Consider the following 18946-nt stretch of genomic DNA (forward strand, 5'->3'; position numbering starts at 1 on the left):
CATCCCCCAAAGATGGAGCCATTTTGGTTACTGCTTCTCAAACCTCTTGGGTCTTTCACAGTTGGAGACATGCTCTCTAGTTCATGAGCCCTTTGATTAGCCCACCTGACCCCATCAAGACCTTTTCCTTCACAATGCACATAATGTGGGCTGCTATTAGCACAGTGATTTCATGCTCTGCATCCCACCTGACTTCCCAGAGCCTGCAGGATAAACAGGATTCATGAGGTTTGGTATAGTCCTAGGCACAAAGGGGTGCCAGTCTCAACCTTATTGCTTGCCAGCTTTGTGACCTCAGACAAGACATTTCACATTTCACTCCTCTGGGTCTCCTCAAATGCCCCTACCCTTTACAGTCCAAATCTCCTGAAGGATTTGTCAACCCTTTCTTCCCTTCTCACTTCTCATCCAATGAACAACACAATCCAGTGTAGCTTCTGTCCCCATCTGGTCCCTGGAACTACTATCTAGATCAGTGGGGGTGCCTGGGTGGCCCAGTAGGTTAGGCGTCTGCCCTTCAATTGATCAGGTCGTGGTCCCAGGGTCCTGGGATCGAGCCCCACATCCGGCTCCCTGCTCAGTGGTGAGCCTGCTTCCCCCTCTCCCTCTGCCTGCTAATCACTGCCCACCCACCCCCCCCCCCCCCGCTTGTGTGAGCTCTCTCTCTGTCAAATAAATAAAATCTTTAAAAAAAAAAGATCATATCTGTATTGTGTTCAAATTGTGGAATCAAGGTGCAATTTTTTTATCCTGAAATGTGATTTTTTACAACAATCTTAAAAACAAAATCTAAGTAAAACAAAACCAAGAACAATTTAACACTAAGCAGGTTAGCCTAATGATTAGAAGTGTGGATTTTAGAGTCGAATCCCCAAACTTCCCTTTCTACATGTATAAAATGGGGAAAATAATAGAACTACCTCCCAGAATTGTGAGAAGGAGAGCCCATCGAATGATAGCTGTTACAGTCTCATTGCTATTTTACTCTATACATTCACGTGAGAGAATTAGGAAGTCTCTGTTTTGTTCCTTCCTGGCCACTAAGAGGCGCACTTAGTAGCAGAAGAAACGCGGGCGGAAATAATCCAAAAACTGAATTCTTCTCCGGAGAAATGGCTTCAATTTCTGGCGGAAGTGTATGTCCCCCACCAGGTCTTAGAAGCTCAGAAAGAATTCCAAATGTTCTACGTAGTCCCAACAGAAGATATGAAAAATTCTCAGTACTACGCTGAGATATTAACATCTAGGAAAACAAAGGTGTCCCTCGACTTTTTTTCAGTATTATTTTTCTGAGGTGTCTCTCTTTTCTTTGAAGAACCAGGAACCGGAAGTGCTCTTTTTTCCCCTGCCAGGACCCAGAGGTTAAGTCCCATCAGCCCTCGCGCGCCACCTTCCCCTCTCTTCCTCGGCGCTGCCTGTGGAGGCGGCAGCCATCTGTTACCGGGTGAGTTTTAATCGTTGGCCATCTGCATCTCTGCGGCCTTCATCTGATCCTATCGCTTCGTGGTGAGGAGGCTTGCCCTTCCAAGCAGTCGTCTTGGTGGGCTTTGTCCTTGTCGGTTGGCTGGAGTACGTACACGAACAGAGCGAAGCGGCCCAGTCGATGGTGGACGTTCGCTTCCCAGGGCCACTTGCCCTCCTACGGAGGCCGCCTGGTGTCTCTCTTAGAGTTGCGGACAGCTGGTGTGAGCCCTGGGAGTGAAGGTCGCTGTTCGGGTGTAGACTGAGGGGGCCGTGGAGCGACCCGAGGGTTCCGATGTGATGACTCGAATACTCGGATCCCCTTGGTCAGTGATGTGTGCCCGCGTGTATTTTCTGTTTGCGCTGACCGACGCTCCCTCCTCCGCAGTTTTCCGGTCTGGGGGTTGCTGCTGCAGCCGGACCACTTAACAGACCAACCACCATGAGCTGCGAGTCGATTAGTTCCGTTAAGAGAAATGCTGATGGCGGGTCAGGGTCTCTGGGAATATAAAATTGCGTCCTTGTCTTCGAGGATATAATGTTGCGGGCGGGGGTGCGTTCGTTTACCGAACACGACGTTCGCTGAGCACTTAACCGGGTGCTAAACAAGGAAATAGAGGCGGTGAAGAGACGAGAACAAAAAGTGTGCTGCAGGGGCGCCTGGGTGGCTCAGTCGTTAAGCGTCTGCCTTCGGCTCAGGTCATGATCCCAGGGTCCTGGGATCGAGCCCCGCATCGGGCTCCCTGCTCCGCGGGAAGCCTGCTTCTCCCTCTCCCACTCCCCGTGCTTGTGTTCCCTCTCTCGCTGTGTCTCTGTCAAATAAATGAATAAAATTAAAAAAAAAAAAAAAAGTGTGCTGCAGGCGAAAAGAATAGGGTAACCGGGAAGGCCGCTTTGAGGAGGGTTTTTAATTGAGACTCGGATGATCTCCAGGTAGAACCGGAAGTTCAGAGGTCTAGAAACATATGTACATCGTGGCTTTGTAGGCCTGTTGTGAGGGAATTGCAGAGCAACAGCACTCGGGGCGACAAAGGTTTCTCTTCACATCTCTTTGGGTTCAGTCATTGCAGGCATTCAGTGTGCGGGATCATTCCCATTTCGGTTCTTGTAGATTGCCCACGTTCTGTATAACTAAAAGGAAATTGGACCATCTGGGGTTTGGGACATTGGAAGTGGGATTTGCTGCCCTGTGCAAGCTGAGAACGTTCGGGGGTCGATTTGTCTTAGATCAGCTGTTAGCATTCTTCCTTGGCTTTAGTGGGTGAGGTGACTCCTGACCTCTCAGGATCGCGTCTGGAGAGTGGTTAGTATTCTGCCAGCTTCGGAGTCGGGAGGGAAAGCAAGCCTGGCAGAGGTACCCATTCCATTCCCAGTTTGCTCAGTAGCTGGTGATTGGAAGACACTCTGCAACAATGTTCAAGCCCTGAGCAGGAAAGCCTCCTTCCAGGACTGCTTGACACCATTTCTGCCTCTTTCTTGAAGGCATCATGGCTGCCCTCAGACCTCTGGTGAAGCCCAAGATCGTTAAAAAGAGGACCAAGAAGTTCATCCGGCACCAGTCAGACCGCTATGTCAAAATAAAGGTATGTATCATCCCGGGATGGAAGTGTACTTTGGGATGGAGAAAGGAACTCCTAAATGGGCTCTTGGACTTCTGGCATCACCTGGTCGAGAGATCACCTTTGGCAGATGAACCAGTCTGGTTGGTGGTAGAGCTTTCTAGAAACCCAGGTCTCCCTGAGTATGCCTTACTGGCACTCAGTCACTTGATTATAATATAAATTGAAATTTAAATGATCAGGGACACTTGGCTGTTTTGAGGTGTCTAGAGACTGGAACCATTTTAGGTGGCCTTAAGACGTTGAGAGTAGATTATCCTTATTTTTATGATGAGAAAACTTAACATCTTGAGTGCAGTGCTGAAACCCGTGCTCTTCACTCTTGATCTTAACTGTATACACAGTCCCTTCACATTCTATCAGTATGTAGTCTGCTTTTCCTTTGTTGAGGAGTGTGGATGTGAGTCTGTATTCCTGGTAGTCAAATGCAGGAGCCCCTATTTTTTTCCACCCCAAAAAAAAAAAAAATCTAAAGATGTAGTGAAATACTGTAACCCAAAGACAGCTGCTGTTTGGCATTTTTCCTTTTCAATGGGTCCCCCCTTTTTTTTTCCTCCAAAGGGAAGAGTTGTTAGCAAAGACACTAACCCTCCTGTGTTTATTTCAGCGCAACTGGCGGAAACCCAGAGGCATTGACAATAGGGTGCGCAGAAGATTCAAGGGCCAGATCTTGATGCCCAACATTGGTTATGGGAGCAACAAGAAAACAAAGCACATGTTGCCCAGTGGCTTCCGGAAGTTCCTAGTCCACAACGTCAAGGAGCTTGAAGTGCTGCTGATGTGCAACAAGTGAGTTGGGTCCCACCTCTGGGTTCAGGTGTCAGAAGTCTGCATCTGTGAGCATTTTCGGTAGGGACTCTAGACTTACAGAATGCATTTGGAAGAGTTGTATATTCTCTTGGGAGCTTAAAGAATGCTTGTTGGGGACTTTGAAATGTTTCCTTTGCTGGAGCAGGGTAAGGGAAGTTGTCCTGAAAAGTGTAGAGACCCAAGATCTGGAAAGAGAAGGACTTTGCCCAATAATAAAAACACTGTGGTATCCTTTTGGCAGTTCTTTGCAGAACGTTGCTTTATGTGGAGGTAGCAGGGAGATCAAATATAGCCTCAGACCTAAGGGGCACTTCATGCTGTGGCCATGGGTATCTTCCTTCAGAAATCTACAGGAATAGACGAGTTGCTGCCTGATTAAGAGCTCTGTGATCTGAGGTGGAGAAAAGGAAGAGTATGGCTTACACAAAGTTGTAGAGATGCAAGAGTGCACGGAGGGTTCACAGCATTACTTCAAAGTATTTTGAGAAAGTTAGACACTTTATGAGCTCTGTGTGAGAGAGACTTGTGGTCTGCTTAGACTAAAACTAGGGCAGTGGGGTGAGAAAATATTTCACGTGGGAAGTGATTCAGATGCTTTGAATCCGGATTGGAGGGAATGGTGGGTTTTTTTGGTTAAGCAGAGGACCGTTTTCTTCCCTTTCCAGTAAATAGAAGGTGAAAACCTGTGTTTTCCTAATTAGGACGTGGGAAGGAGGGTGACTAACTAACTGTAGCACCTGTGTGTGCTTGCTTACAAAGATCTTTCATCTGTAGCGATTGCAGACACAAGTAATAGAAATAAACGAAGCCATTATTCTCACTTTGTGGTTGAGTTTTCTAAGTTGGGAATTTAACTGGGTGTTGGAATCCTGGAAATTTTCCTTAGAAAATCCTTGGGTGAGCGTCGGCATTAGGGATGACTGCCCACACTGCGATTAGGTGGTTGGAGAATCGTGACAGACAGATGCAGTACCCGTTGTGTAGCCGAAATGCTGCAGTGCAGGTGTCGCTTGTTGCCAGAAAGATACTCTTTAAATAGCTTGGCAGTTTGTGTCAGGAGCCGTAGAAATACTTGAAAGCTATGACCTTAAATCCACAAGTTCCATTTCTGGATATCTATCCCTAAATGAAAAGCATTTTGAAACAATGATCACTTGTTCGATTCAGTTTGAACAATTGAAAATCTGATTTGTGAATGGTGGGAGTACAAGCACTGGGTGGAGTGTTGGACATGTATTTAAATTGATTGTCATGTGTGGGGAAAATGCCCAGGCAGACAGGTAAGTATTTAAGACGATATGTATAGTGATTGATTGGTTATTAAATACACATGTGGATAAGGACTTGCGGTAGGGGGGAGATTTCGGTGTTGAAAACAAAGATTATGGAAACATTTCAAAATACAGCTATTTTGAGGGGTGCCTGGGTGGCTCAGTCGTTAAGCTTACTTAAATAAATACTTGAAAGATTTTGTTTTTAAGTAAGCTCTACGCCCAACTTGGGGCTTGAACTCGCTACCCTGAAATCAAGAGTCACATGCTCTACCAACTGAGCCAGCCAGGTGCCCCTAGAGTGTCTTTTCTTAACCAGATGTTGATGGTGTCATAAATCACTTCGCTGAAATGTGCTCAGTAGGCCAATTTGTTACCGAACTGGGGCCTGGTGCAGCTGTGAAGAATGAGTAGGTTAGAACAGTATCTGGCAGCCAGATACTCGGGAAATATTCGGTATAGCTACTTGCTGGGTGACTTTCAGGCAATGTTACTTCTCAATTTGAATTTTGTCTGCAGCAGTCAAAACAAGTAAAATGTTAATGTCTAGGCCAGGAAATCCTTGGCTTAATCAGACTGTTGGATTCTGCTCTTGCTTACTTTGCAGAGAATTTAAGAACTTGATGGTCAAGTCCAAGCTCCCTGAGACTGCCCTGTGTTGGGCAGATGGACTGAAAGGATTGGGGGAGAACGTTTGAACTTGGAGTCTGGGACTGAGCCATCCTAGCCCTGTCCATTTCTAAATATCTGACTTGGGAATTCACTTCCACCTTTAAGGATCATGGTTTGTAAGAGGAGGCAATACCTGGATTACAAGTCTGCTTTTAAGGATTAAATGAGGGGACAATGAGTACTTGTGTCACTGCCAGGGAATACTTGAAGAGCCTCGCTGCTGGTACCATGGAATTTAGGAAAGTTAGGCTTTGGGACTGTGTCGGTCTTCATCAGCTTTGCCAGTGCCCTCGTGGCTCTGCAGCTGCTGTGACCCAAAACCGCCGCCCTCCCCGGGAAGCTCAGGAGTGTGTGTGCATCTGGCTTGCTCCTTACTAACTGCTTCTCTTCCAGATCTTACTGTGCAGAGATTGCTCACAATGTCTCCTCCAAGAACCGCAAAGCTATTGTGGAAAGAGCAGCCCAGCTGGCAATCAGAGTCACCAATCCCAACGCCAGGCTGCGCAGCGAAGAAAATGAATAGACAGCTTGTTGTGCACGTCATATTTGTGTTAATAAAACCATAAAACTACCATCTGGCATTTGCCTCTTTGGTTTTACTCTTTGGTTTCTTACTCTCACAACTAGTCATGGCGATTATTCTTGTGCTGACTAAAGCTCTGTGGAATCCTCCATTTGGAAGGGGTTTATAAAGGATACTTAATTCTTGAAAGGGTACAGGCCTCTGGTGCCCAGAGCAGCCTTGTCAGCTCCAGTTGGGGCTGGGGAAGAGGGGCTGGAAGAGACTTGGGCTTCAGACCAAGGACGGTTCTAAGACCTTTGATTGAAGGACTTTGCAGCTCAGAGCAAGTGTAGTCCTCCTTAGCCCCACTTTGTAAATTTTTGGATGACGGTCACTGTATGTAGTCCTTGTGAGGTAGCTTCTGAGCAAAAATATGACAGGGTGACCCACAAATCCCTCTACGATCAGCATTGGATGTCCGAAGATAACTTTTGGTCTCCCTTTTATAATGTTCCCCCAGCTTGCTGCTTCAGGTAATTTAACAGCAGTTTCTGAAGGTGTGGGATCCTTGGGCCTCTTGATCAGTACTCAGGATTTAACGATCAAGCTGCCTTTTCAACTACAGCCCTAAACCTTAGGCCTCAAAAGCTAGAATTTAGCTGGGTGAATTACAGGCATACCTCTTGAGACACTGAGGTCCGGTTTGGTTTCAAACCACTGATAAGCAAGTCAAATGCATTTTCTGGTTTCCGAGTGCATATAAAAGTTCTGTTTATACTGTTAATTTATTATGTGCAATAGCATGTCTAGACAATGCATACCTTAATTTTAAAATAAGTTTATTGCAAAAAATGCTAACCATCTTGCAAAAGTGCTAAACATCTTTTGAGTTGTAATCTTGGCTGGTGGAAGGTCTATATATACCTCCATGTTGATGGCTGCTGAGTGATCAGAGTGGTGGCTGCTGAAAGCTGGGGTGGCTGTGGCAGTTTCTTAAAATTAAGACCATGAAGTTTACTGCATTGACTGAGCCAAGAATGATTTCTCTAGCATGATACTGTTAGCACTTCACCCAGAGAGCTTTCAAAATTGGAGTCCCCGCAGAACCTGCCACTGCTTTATCAACCAAGTTGATGTAATATTCTTCAGTCCTCTGTTATTTCAACAATCTTCCATAGCATCTTCACCAGGAGTAGATACCATCTCAAATTTTTTGTTCATAAGAAGCAACCCCATTAAAGTTTTCTCATGAGATTGTAGCAATTCAGTCACATCTTCAGGCACTAGCAGTAACATCAAAGATAACATCACCATAATAATGAAAAGGTGAAACATTCTGAGAATTAACAAAATACGACAGGAAGTGAGCAAATGCTATTGGGAAAATGGTGTTGATAGACTTGGCTCAACACAGGGTTGCCACAAACCTTCAATTTGTAAACTCAGTATTTGCAAAGCACAATGAAGTGAGGCATGTCTATTAGGTTATGATCGCACTTCTCTAAGAATTGGTAGCAAGTGGCAGTAGTCATGGGATATGGCATGAGGTACTCCAGAACAAGACAATTGCTTATAGGGTGTTTGTTTTTTCCCTACCAGCCTGGTCAACTGAACAGAAATACTAGCCTGCTTAAACAATTTTGGCATGCTAGCCATGAGTGGATTTAAGTCCCTTAAATTGGGTAGGTAAATTACAGGTTGCCTGCCTCCAGTTCAAAGCCTAGTCTGAAACATTTGAGTTAACTGTTGGTCGTTTTCATAATTTCTTTAAATTAACTTGGGAAGTATACTAACAGCGGTCTACTGAGTAGAGGAAGTGTGCAGAGAAAACGTAACACTAGGATCTCTCCTTTATTAACCTGGGATAGCACAGAAAATTCTTTAGCCTATTGCTTAATATTTGTGTCTTAGATACTAAAAACTAGAAACAACATGTTCAAAATCTTCCTTAGGACACAAACCAACTGGTTACACCTTGGTGGGTGACATGAAAGGTGGTCTGTACTTTCTTTGTGTTTATTTCCCAGTTGGCTACATAAGAGTTTTGAAATTAGAAAAAAATTAGATCTAATTCCCTATCCTGACCCCCTCCCCCTGCAAAAAAACAAATTTCAGATTCATTACTGCCAATTAGAAAGTAAAGCATTTTGAATTCTAAAATATGAACAGCTCAGAGAAGGAGCTTGAGTCTTTACGATGCCCAGCTGAAGCACTAATGTTTTGCCTATTAGATCAAGTGAAGTGAAAAGTGGGAGAGGTGTGAGTGACAATTCTGGGACACTGGTGGGCAGGAAGGCCAGCCGGCTGCCTCCTAACCTTCCGCAGCTGTGAGCACAAGAGTATTTCTAAACACTACTTAGTCCTTTGTGAGGCAGGGACTCCCCGCTTTGAAGGTACAGACCTCCGCCCCATGTGAAGTCACAGTCACACATCCGTGTTTGTTCGGAAGGGCTGCCCTGTTTCTTTGAATGACTGTCCTGAGTTAAAGGGCCCAACTGTTGGCAGCCTTGCAGCTCCTGCTGGGGGCCTCGAGTTGGGGTCCCTGGAGAAGGCACTGTAAGCCCCGACCAGGAGCAGGAGGGCCCCCAGGGAGATGAAAGGGCTTGTGGCAGGCAGGGGGACCGGTGAGGCCTCGGGATTGGGTAGGCCCCCTTCTCTTGAGTAAGGGCCCACCTGGGGGCAGGGGGAGGACTAGCTGAGCTCCATCGAGTCTGTGCTGGGGGCTGAAGCAGAATCTTTCTGGATGCTTTCAAAGAGGGCAGCAAGTTCGGGGTTGGTTCGGATTTGGGAAGAGAAGTCAGCCATGATGGGGCTTTTCCCTACTTCCGGGATGGTCAGCAGGGCGGCCACGGCCCTCATGGCGGAGCGTTTCAGCTCGTCTTGCTTCTCAAATTCCTGCTTCACGGAACCGGCTTTGACCTAAAGTAGGAAACAACAACAAGCCATCCTTTATTGAACCTAGCCTCGCACCACAGCTGCCTCACTGGTCTCTGGATTCCTCCAACCCACCTGTAAAATCCCTCCCAGTTTAAATCACAGCACACCCCTACTTCAGTCTCTGGTTCCAGCCTCCTGAGGTTTCTTCTGTGCTTTTACCCTGGCGGGTTTCCCCAGAGCAGGATTCTTTGTCATTAAATCAACTTCAAGGTCACCTAGGAGGCCTCTGACCAACCAATCTAAACTGCCCACCTTTCTTTTTATTAATAAATAATTGGATGGTGACAAATGCTATAAAGTGTTCAGTTAGTTATCTCCTTCCCCTGACAGGAGGATTCAGCCTATCTCTTCTTACTGTGGTTAAAACAGGCTCTCGGTACCATATGACTCAACTCAATGACTGGGTCACCGTGACAGTCACCTAGCTGGCCTCGTGCCCCCTACTCAGGTGCCTACCCCTGCAAGCTACTCTGTTTGGGAAACCCCTCAAACTGCCTTGCCTGCCTGTTTCTTCATCCCCCACCCTCTCCCACTTACTCAGAGAATCTCAGAATTGCCCCACTCCTTAGGGAATAAAGTCCAAATTCCTCTCAAGGCCCCCCGACTTAGCCCAGACAAAGACTCTTCCCCCTGAAGAGTCCAGTGTCGAGGTTAAGAGCTTGGCATTGGGGTTGGACAGTCTTGGGTTCGAATGGCTCCGCCCTGTAAGTGCTGTGACTTCAGGTCCTCACTGTGAGTTGCACTTCCCTTTCTGTATGGAAGAGCCTCCTTTCCATAGAGTTGCTTTGAGGGTTAAATGGCTTAACACAGGTCCACACCCTTGCTCTGAAACCCTTGGGGCTAGGTGTGCTTTTGGAATTCAGGATTGGGGGTGGGTGGGTTAGAAAGGGGACAGTGTGCAGATAACATGGGACAATATCCTATAATCAAATGCAGGAATATTTCCCCTACCAAATGAAAAATGAAAGAATATAATGAGTGTCACAGTGAGAGAGAAATAAAAGTCATAAATAGCCTCAGGCTAGTTCAAGTCAAGTTTTGTTGCCAAACAAGTTCCAGAGCTTTGTAGGTTTCAGTGGATGAGGGATTGTGGACATGGATGTGGCAAGTTCTCATCTCAGTGCCCGACAAAAAGCGTCCTCTGCAGCCAGACTGAGTGGCCTATGTGTGGGCCTCAGATCAAAGCTCCTTTTGCCATCTGGGCTGAGTGAAGGGGGATCTGCAGCCCTTCCCTGTGAACTGGGATCTTTCCCCATGCTGAAAGGCTCAAAGAAAATTAGAAATGATTTGGCCACTGAAACGGTCAAGACTGCAAGGCCCCTCAGAACCAGTGTTTCCTTTGACTTCATACCTGGCATATGTTACAAACGGAAACTTACAAGGCAGGTTTCTATCTCTTAAGAAATGACCAATTTTATCTGTTTAATCCACAGATTTTATTTTATTGGAAAAGGTTTTGCTACTTGAAAATCACTGTTCTATGGGTACCTCTCCTCTTTAAGCTCCAATCTGAAATCTTTTTAGTTAATTCCTACCCTTTCAAAACCCAAATTAGTTCTTGCAGTCACCAGGTAATTACTGGATACCTCCTGGGTGTGCCAGCTCGGTTCCCAACACTGCAGCTTGCCCCCAGGCCTCCCTCTCCAGATCCCTCCCCTGGATCCTTGAGGCACTCCAACCTAGCACCAACTCTGCCCTGTATCAATCAACCAATCAATAGTTTCTCTCTTTCCAGGAGTCTGTCTCGGCTTCCCAATTAGGATGTGGGAGTAGGGAACCCACCACATTCAATGTTGTATCCCTAGTACCTTGCAACAAGGCCCAGCACCCAGGAAATGTTTAATGAATGAAAGAAAGAGCTGGGTTTGAATCCCAGCTCCGCAATTTACTAGCTGGGTAGCCTAGGTCCATAACTTCACCTCTCTGAGTCTCTGTTCCTCTGTGTACACGGTGGTGACACTAAGAAATACTTTATAGGATTATGACAATGATTAAATGAAGCACTTCAATCACCACCTATAAATGGTAACTGTGAGGAATCTGCAGGTGTGCCCAGGGCTAAGTGGGGTGGGGGACATGGGGAGGTACCTTGGCGGTGCAGGTGGCCCTGAGCGGCTCAATGAGCCGGTCCACTCTCTGCAGAACAGGTGCAGGACACAGGGTGGCCAGTCGGGCGAGCATGATGAAGGTCAGCATCTGCCCAGGAGGAAGGAGACAGAGTTCACGGTGAAATGGCCCAGGACCAAAAGGAGCAGAGCCCAGGGAAGATCGGAGGCTCTGCTACCAACACCCGGCGCTCAGGTCCAAACTTGGGCACTAATTCCCGCCAGGGCCCTGCCAGGGTCTCTCCCGCTCTGGGCCTCAGTTTCCTTATCTATCAACAGTGAACGGCAACGGTTACTATGCCAACTATAGCTGGCTGACCCGAGGAGGCTCGGATCAGAAGAGGCACCAGGGAGGCGATTCTCCAGCTCAGATGCTCACAGGGCCAGGCAGACACTGTCCGGGAGTGAAGAGCGCCAGAGGGCAACTGCGCAGGAGTAAGGAGCCCGCGCTCCAGACAGCAGCTCTCAGCTCCAGCCAATTGTGGCTGTGGGAATGTGGCCCAGGGCTGCCGGCCTGTTTTCAAAACTCTGATGTTCATGGAAGATCTCTCAACTTTTTAAATGTTGGCACCCAGTTTAAAAAAAAAAAAAAACCTACTGTGTGAGCCAACTAAACACATCTACAGGCCTGGATGTAGCCTGCGGGAGACTCATGGTGGCCTCTCGGGAAAATGGTAGTTCCTACAAGCGCTCCACAGCATAAAGGATGGGTGTCTGGATTCTACGTGCCCTACCCACCCTCACCAGCTGTCTAGCCTGCCCTGACCCCCCGACAACCCACAGCAAAGGAGGGGGACCAGGGTCAGAGCAGCAAAGAGCATGGCATTACACAGCACAAGCTGGGACCCAGGGCTCCTCCACTTGCCCGCTGGTGCCCTTGAACTTGCCAGTTCTCTGGCCTCTCCCCTGTAAAGTGGGCATCCTAAACCCACCGTCCAAAGAGAGAGTGCAGACTCCACAAGATAACTCTGGGGGCTCAAGAGATGTCATACCCACCCTCCTCAACACCAACAGGAGCCTGGACATTGGGGTCCAAATGTTGCCCTGATGCCCAGGCCGTGTTCTGTGCTCCCAGGGGGCAGACAAGAGGACGCTGGGGCCAGAACGGGTGAGAACAGGACAGCCTGGGGGAAAATGCCTGTAAAAACAACTGGCTTTTATCAATCGACAGTGGGTCTTGGCCGTCTCTCACATCAGTGCAAAGGGACCTGGCTCACTCTTCTTAATGCGGCTAGCATTCCATGACCAGAGGTAGCCAGTTTACTGAGTCAGCTTCTGATGGGTGGACATTCAGGAAGCTTCCAGCTTTCCCCAACCCCCACAGAGCTGTGAAGAACAATCTTGAACTTAAAAACTACGAACACATTTTTTTTAAGAGTGAGTCCAGAGGCTCTGTTCATGGAGACGGAACTGCTAGGTCAAAGGTGTGCCTAAGAATTCTAAATGTTTCTAGTTACTGCTAAACCATCTTCCAAAGAGCTCACTCACTGTAGGCTCCTGCCAAAGGTGTTTGAGAGCTTGGCCCTTTTTCTTATTGAAAACGAACAATGCAGAGGCATCTGGGAGGCTCAGTTGGTTAAGCATCTGCCTTCCGCTCAGGTTATGATCCCAGGGTCCTGGGATCAAGCCCTGCATTGGGCTGCCTGCTCAGTGGGGAGCCTGCTTCTCCCTCTCCCTCTGCCGCTCCCCCTGCTCATGCTCTCTCTCTCTGTCAAAGAAATAAATAAAATCTTAAAAAAAAAAAAAAAAAAAAAAGAACAATGCAGTTATCTTCATGGGGGTGCCTGGGGTGGAGAGTGGGAGACAAACAAGCAGTGGGCCCCAGTGGTGCTCGCCTGTCCCCTCGGGATGGGGTGGGCACGGGTCTGGCAGGGGGCCCGTCCTACCCGGATATCGTAGTGGTCCTTCAGGCCATCCTCCACATGGTTCAGGAACTCGCAGATGTCCAGCTGGCCCAGGCAGCTCTCAAGCAGCGAGTACATGCACTCGAAGGCTGCCTTCCGCACATCCAGCCCGTCGTCCACCGTGTGCTTAAAGGGCCCCATCTCCACCTGCAGGACGGAAGGATGACGAGCGTTATGGGAGGTGACCTCCCTTAGTCCCTGCTGCACACCCCACCTCGCTCATTCAGTACTGTGTTCTGTGTCCGAATCAAGCCTCGTACTCTCAAGTCTCTTGCCTTCACTGCACGGCCTGCAATGCCCTTTGATGATAACAGTAACAGGGGCGCCTGGGTGGCTCGGTCGGTTTTAAGTGTCCGACTCTTGGTTTCAGCTCAGGTCATGATCTCGTGGTTGCTGGATCGAGCCCCGCGTCAGACTCTGCACTGAGCGCTGCGTCTGCTTCAGATTCTCTCTCCCTCCACTCGCTCCCACTCACCCCCACCTTTCTAAAATAAATAAATAAAATCTTAAAAGAAACAGTAACAATAATTATTATGGTCTACTGAGCAGTGATAATGTGCCAGCCACTGTGTGAGTGCTTGACAAATGACATTTTGCTCAAGCATCACAACAGCCCTAGGGAGACAGTGTTATTAAATATGAGGAAACTGGGCGCCTGGGTGGCTCAGTTGGTTAAGCGACTGCCTTCGGCTCAGGTCATGATCCTGGAGTCCCTGGATCGAGTCCCGCATCGGGCTCCCTGCTCAGCAAGGAGCCTGCTTCTCCCTCTGACCCTCCCCCCTCTCATGTGCTCTCTCTCTCATTCTCTCTGTCTCAAATAAATAAATAAAATCTTAAAAAATAAATAAATAAATAAAATAAATAAATAAATAAATAAATATGAGGAAACTAAGGCTTAGAAAGGTTAATTAACTTGCCCAGAAACACACAGCTAGTAAGTAGCTGAACTAGAATTAAAAACCCAGTTCTCTGAAGCTTTTAACCACAAGGCTCTGTTCTTAATGGTACACTCCTTCTCACCCCTCGAAGCCCTGCCTAAATGCTCCCTCTTTGGGGAAACTTTCCGAACCCCTCTAAACACAGTCACTTCCTCCTCAGCAATGCCAGGTGGTTCTTACCTTTTTATTATATCATGTGATGACAACTGTTAAGTCACCTTTAATCTCTGCCCCTTAAATCCTTACTTAAGGATTTAAATCGGTTATATAATTGGCAGAATGGGTGTCTCTATTCCTGAGGAGGCCAAAGCTCCCTGGTGGCAGACACCATGTCAGGTCCAGCTCTGATCCTGGCACTCTGACACGGGGCTGGCACTCAATGAACACCTGCTGAATGCTGAGTGATAATAAGAAGCACCAACATTTACTGAGGCCGACGGTGGGCCAGAAGTTCTGAGCACCTGCAGGACATAACTCAGGGAATCTCCTCAACAACCCTCTGACACAGACACAAATTAGTTTTCTCATTTTGCCTAAGAAGAGAAACTGAGGCTCAGATCAGATTGAATGGTCCTAGGCCCCCGTGCCCAGGGTCACACAACCAGGAAGTGGAGGGACAGGACTTGACCCAGGCCACAGGCAACCCGAATCCTTGCCACAGCCCCACCAGTCAGGCCCAGGGCTCCCCACTCTGTCCCTCACTGGCCTCACCTCTCGGATGAGGTCCCTGCGGATCTTTGTCTCCTGGTAGAGGAGGGGCAGGATGTCATCCAGCAGGTCCCGGACCAGAGAGGGCTTGTTGTGCACAGCTGAGTTGAAGAAAGCCAGCGTGGCCCGGCGTACGTTCAGGTCTGGGTCCTGCAGGCTCTCCATAAACTCTCCTGATGGAAAGATGAGAGGGGGTGTGTGGGATGGCTCGGCCAAGACACAGACCACCTCCACCCCCTACCTCGGTTATCTGCTTCATGTGAGCTGGGCAGACCTGGCCGAATGGGGGCAAACATGTTCTGAGCATCTACTTTTTCACCAGACACAACAAGTCCTCAGAGCCCAGATAAGAATGTGAACTAGAGTCTGGCATGGGTTCAAATCCAGGTTCCACCACTGCCTAACTATGGGACCCTGGACAGCCTCAGTGTCTTCATCTGTAAAATGGGAGTAATAGCAGTACCCATAGTGTAGGACTGTTTTTAAGATTTAAAATGTAGTGATGTGATATATATTTATATATGTTTTTTATTATATATAGTATATATTTATTTATATAAATTAAATATATACAAAATACAAATACATAGCAGAGGGGCTGGCACAGAGCACGGATTCTATAAATGGTAACTTGATATTATTATAGATAAGGCTCTCGAAGATCAGAGAGATGAAGAAACTTACACATTCACACAGCACTTCTCTGAGTATACCTTTTTATATAGTTCAGACTTTTTAATAACTGTGTTAATGTTCTACATGCTCTATAAATAAATAAAATCAAGAATGAGGGGAATCCCTAAAAAAAAAAGCACAAAAAACAACCAAACCCCCCTAACTATATTTCAAATGATTAACATAACCACCAGGTTATGAAAGAGTAAAACAACTCACCCAAGTAACTTCCAAAGTATTTTGACTAGATGCCCTCAGACTAAAGACAAAAGCCCTATAAAACAAATCCTGACTTTTCACAGATATAAAGGTTAGCCATTCTTGGTCTACTTTCTGTGTATTCCAGAACAAATACCTCATAGACAGCAGGAGCTGGGTTTCTCCCTGTCAGAGAAGGGTATGGAACGGGAAGGAAGGAGGCTAGGAGGAACCCTGCAGTGCTGGACTAGAGAGGAGGTAACTCATGTGCATGTGTGTCTGTCTGTGTACATACACTCAGACACACATATGCTCCCCAGTTCTGTCTGCTGAGAGGGCCTCGCAGCAGCAGCACCCCAGTAGCAAAGAGCACACCTAGTGCCCAGCTCTTGGGTTCTAAGTACCATTCTCCCCTCAAAGGAATCAGGGCTCCCTGGAGAAATGGCTGATTCCTGAGCTGGGGCAGGAAAGGTTCAAGGTGAGTCTAGAGCATCTTATTGTGCCAAAAAGTAAGGATATGTTTAAAGGATGATGGAAACCTGTCAACAGAACATTGGAACCAGCCTGAAGGGCCCCCACTGGCCACGTCTGAGACAAGCTTGAGAATCAAATAAATGAAGGCAGTAATAAATTATAATTCACTGAATGAAACAGGAATCCATGAGTCTATAATGATGTGAATAAATCAATGAATAAATAAGTGGGGGAGAAGGAAAAGTTCTTCCAGAGAATAGAAGGCAAACTAACAAATATGAAAGGAATGCTGGAATTGGAAGTCACCATTTGGCAACTGTCAGAAATCACTGAAGCAAGAAAGAAACCACAATGGATGCTGAATGTAGTGGGCAGAAATTTGATGAAGGGGCGCCTGGGTGGCTTAGTCGGTTAAAGCATCGGCCTTTGGCTCAGCTCATGATCTCAGGGTCCTGGAATCAAGCCCCACGTTGGGCTCCCTGCTCAGCAGGGAGTCTGCTTCTCCCTCTCGCTCTGCCTCTCCCCCTGCTTGTTCTCTCTCTCAAATAAATAAATAAAATCTTAAAAAAAGGAAATTTGATGAAGATGATATTTCAACAGACTCAAAAATACTTACTCATTCCAAAGGGAAAGGTAATTTTAAAGATTTTCCTTATTTAAGAGAGAAGTGGGAGCGGGGCAGAGGGAGAGGGAGTCCCAAGCAGGCTCCAGACTGAGTGCGGAGCCCGACGTGGGTCTCGATCCCACAACCCCAGGATCACGACTGGAGCCGAAAACCAAGAATCAGTCACCCAACCGACTGTGCTACCCAGGTGCTCCAGGAAAAAGTAATCTTAGAGCGGAGAAAACTGGAAGTCTCCATCTTAACCAGGTAATCAGAGTTACCATCACCAGTCACGGGGCAAACCGCTATCCCGTGCCTCCCAATATGATGCACTGGGAAGAACATAAAGTCTTCCAGCAAAGCAGGATTCAAACTGAGAGCTGGCTACCTCTGGCTCCTTGCACTATGCCCTGCTGGTTCCTAGACTCCCCTATTCTCTCTGAGAACACAGCTGTGGGGAAGCTGGCAAGACCTGAGTTCACGTCTCCTCTCTGAGCCTCTGCTTCCTCATCTGTAAGATGTGGCCAGGCCTACATACCATGCAGGGAGCTGTGAGAATGAACCATGGTGAGGCGTATTAAAGGACCTAGCCTTGTACCGGATACACAGTGAGAGCTCGAAAACTGGTTCAAACATACAACAAGAACCAAACATCCAGGTACAGATCCCTAGGGGCTGCCAGCCCTGGGCAGGGCAATCGGGACTGGCGGCAGTGTGTGCCCACTGGGTCAGGGGATGGGATGAAGCTGCTGCTGATATTGCTGTGGCTTCTGGACATGTTCTCCAGTCCCGACCGTGGCCACGTCTGCTGACCCCTGGTCTCCCACAACAGTGCCCTGGCAAGTGGGGACCAGGACCCCCGTTTTATAGCTCGGGATGAGATGATCTGTCCACGCTCACACAGCCAGAGAGTAGCAGAGCCAGGCTGCCAACCCAAGACTCCCCACACTCCACTAGGCTGCCTGGAGGAGGAGGGCCAGACTCCAGTGTGGTCCGGTGACAGGCCTGCAGGCTCTGATCTTTGAATGTCTGCCTTCTCTAGGAAGGGCCTGGTCCTGCAGAGCCCCAAAGAGAGGGCTCACCGATGAAAGCTACTTGGGCTCCTCAAGACAGAAGGCTCCTCAGACAGGGGATAAGCTGGAGAGCCATGCTCCCCAACTCCAGTGCAGCCCTACCCAGCTTTGTGCCCACTGAGGTCAATGCATGTGAGAGGCTGGTGGTTTTCCACTTGTAAGAGCCTGCGTGCTAGGGCGCCTGGGTGGCTCAGTCGTTAGGCGTCTGCCTTCAGCTTGGGTCATGATCCCAGGGTCCTGGGATCGAGCCCCGCATCGGGCTCCCCGCTCTGCGGGAAGCCTGCTTCTCCCTCTCCCACCCCCCCGCACCCCACTTGTGTTCCCTCTCTCGCTGTGTCTCTCTCTGTCAAATAAATAAATAAAATCTTTAAAAAAAAAAAAAAAAGAGCCTGCGTGCTCAGGGAGTACCTTCCCCTCAGTAACGGATAGGGTCTCTGAAATAACCTTAGAACCTTACCCCCATTCTACAGAGGAGGAAACTGAGGCTCAGAGGTGAGAAGGGGCAGGCTAGGCTCACCCAGCGGTTCAGTGCCAGCACAGGGATTTGAAAGCAGGCCCTGCTGCCCGTCATGGGAGTGAGGTAGCCTCCTTGGTCTCCAACTCCCTTGGCACATGTGTAGGAAAATCAGCCCAGACTCAAAGCCTGGGAGTGGGGACTGAATGGGGCCGGGGGCAGAGGGCAGGGGGTGCTCACCGATGAGGCTCTTCAGGAGGGGGTCAATAGGATGGGGCTGGTCAGATACGAGGAACTTGAGCGCCGTGATAACTGTGCTCCGGGTGTGGGGCTGACCTGCAGGACGAGACGCATCAGCTTGGTGAGTGGCAGGGCGATCCTGCACACCCACAGGTCCAAAGGCGCCCAGGCTCCCTGCCTCCCTGGGAGACAGAACCGGACCCCTCCCCATTCAAAACACCCATCTTTGGCGAAGTCAATGCTCTCATTTCCCTCGGCAGCCTAAAATTCATCCCTAAATTCTCCCTGCTGTGGCTGACAG

The 18946-nt window shown here is 48.2% G+C and overlaps 2 protein-coding genes and 1 non-coding gene across 4 annotated transcripts; 2 read left to right on the top strand and 1 right to left on the bottom strand.

The window, feature by feature from the left end:
• The first annotated feature begins 1329 nt into the window (after nucleotides 1–1329).
• On the top strand, nucleotides 1330–6412 carry RPL32 (ribosomal protein L32). Of its 2 annotated transcripts, none has more exons than XM_036073595.2 (4): nucleotides 1330–1444; nucleotides 2944–3044; nucleotides 3688–3869; nucleotides 6227–6412. In XM_036073595.2, exons 2-4 carry the CDS (start codon nucleotides 2949–2951, stop codon nucleotides 6354–6356), a joined length of 408 nt encoding a protein of 135 aa, XP_035929488.1. In that variant the 5' UTR covers nucleotides 1330–1444; nucleotides 2944–2948; the 3' UTR covers nucleotides 6357–6412. The 2 variants fall into 2 exon arrangements, with proteins under 2 accessions (XP_035929488.1, XP_035929490.1); XM_036073597.2 differs by lacking the exon at nucleotides 1330–1444 and adding an exon at nucleotides 1641–1787.
• Nucleotides 2737–2876, top strand: LOC118523847 (small nucleolar RNA SNORA7). Its single transcript, XR_004911286.1, has one exon. It is a non-coding gene; the product is annotated as a small nucleolar RNA SNORA7 (small nucleolar RNA).
• A 745-nt stretch (nucleotides 6413–7157) lies between the features above and the next one.
• CAND2 (cullin associated and neddylation dissociated 2 (putative)) lies at nucleotides 7158–18932 on the bottom strand. The gene is made up of 5 exons (XM_078074873.1): nucleotides 18646–18932; nucleotides 14931–15100; nucleotides 13264–13428; nucleotides 11361–11468; nucleotides 7158–9254 (listed from the first exon to the last, which is right to left on the bottom strand). Exons 1-5 carry the CDS (start codon nucleotides 18854–18856, stop codon nucleotides 9027–9029), a joined length of 882 nt encoding a protein of 293 aa, XP_077930999.1. The 5' UTR covers nucleotides 18857–18932; the 3' UTR covers nucleotides 7158–9026.
• Between the last annotated feature and the right edge of the window lie 14 nt (nucleotides 18933–18946).

Source organism: Halichoerus grypus, chromosome 1 (assembly GCF_964656455.1).
Source record: "Halichoerus grypus chromosome 1, mHalGry1.hap1.1, whole genome shotgun sequence".
In the NCBI taxonomy this organism is placed as follows: domain Eukaryota; kingdom Metazoa; phylum Chordata; class Mammalia; order Carnivora; family Phocidae; genus Halichoerus; species Halichoerus grypus.

Coding starts and splice junctions, on each gene's coding strand:
- RPL32 (XM_036073595.2), top strand. CDS start 2,949: ATGGCTGCCCTCAGACCTCTGGTGAAGCCCAAGATCGTTAAAAAGAGG. Junction 3,045..3,687: donor ACCGCTATGTCAAAATAAAG/GTATGTATCATC, acceptor TGTTTATTTCAG/CGCAACTGGCGGAAACCCAG. Junction 3,870..6,226: donor GTGCTGCTGATGTGCAACAA/GTGAGTTGGGTC, acceptor CTTCTCTTCCAG/ATCTTACTGTGCAGAGATTG.
- CAND2 (XM_078074873.1), bottom strand. CDS start 18,856: ATGGGGAGGGGTCCGGTTCTGTCTCCCAGGGAGGCAGGGAGCCTGGGC. Junction 15,101..18,645: donor CCTCCTGAAGAGCCTCATCG/GTGAGCACCCCC, acceptor TCTTTCCATCAG/GAGAGTTTATGGAGAGCCTG. Junction 11,469..13,263: donor AGGACCACTACGATATCCGG/GTAGGACGGGCC, acceptor CCTCCTGGGCAG/ATGCTGACCTTCATCATGCT.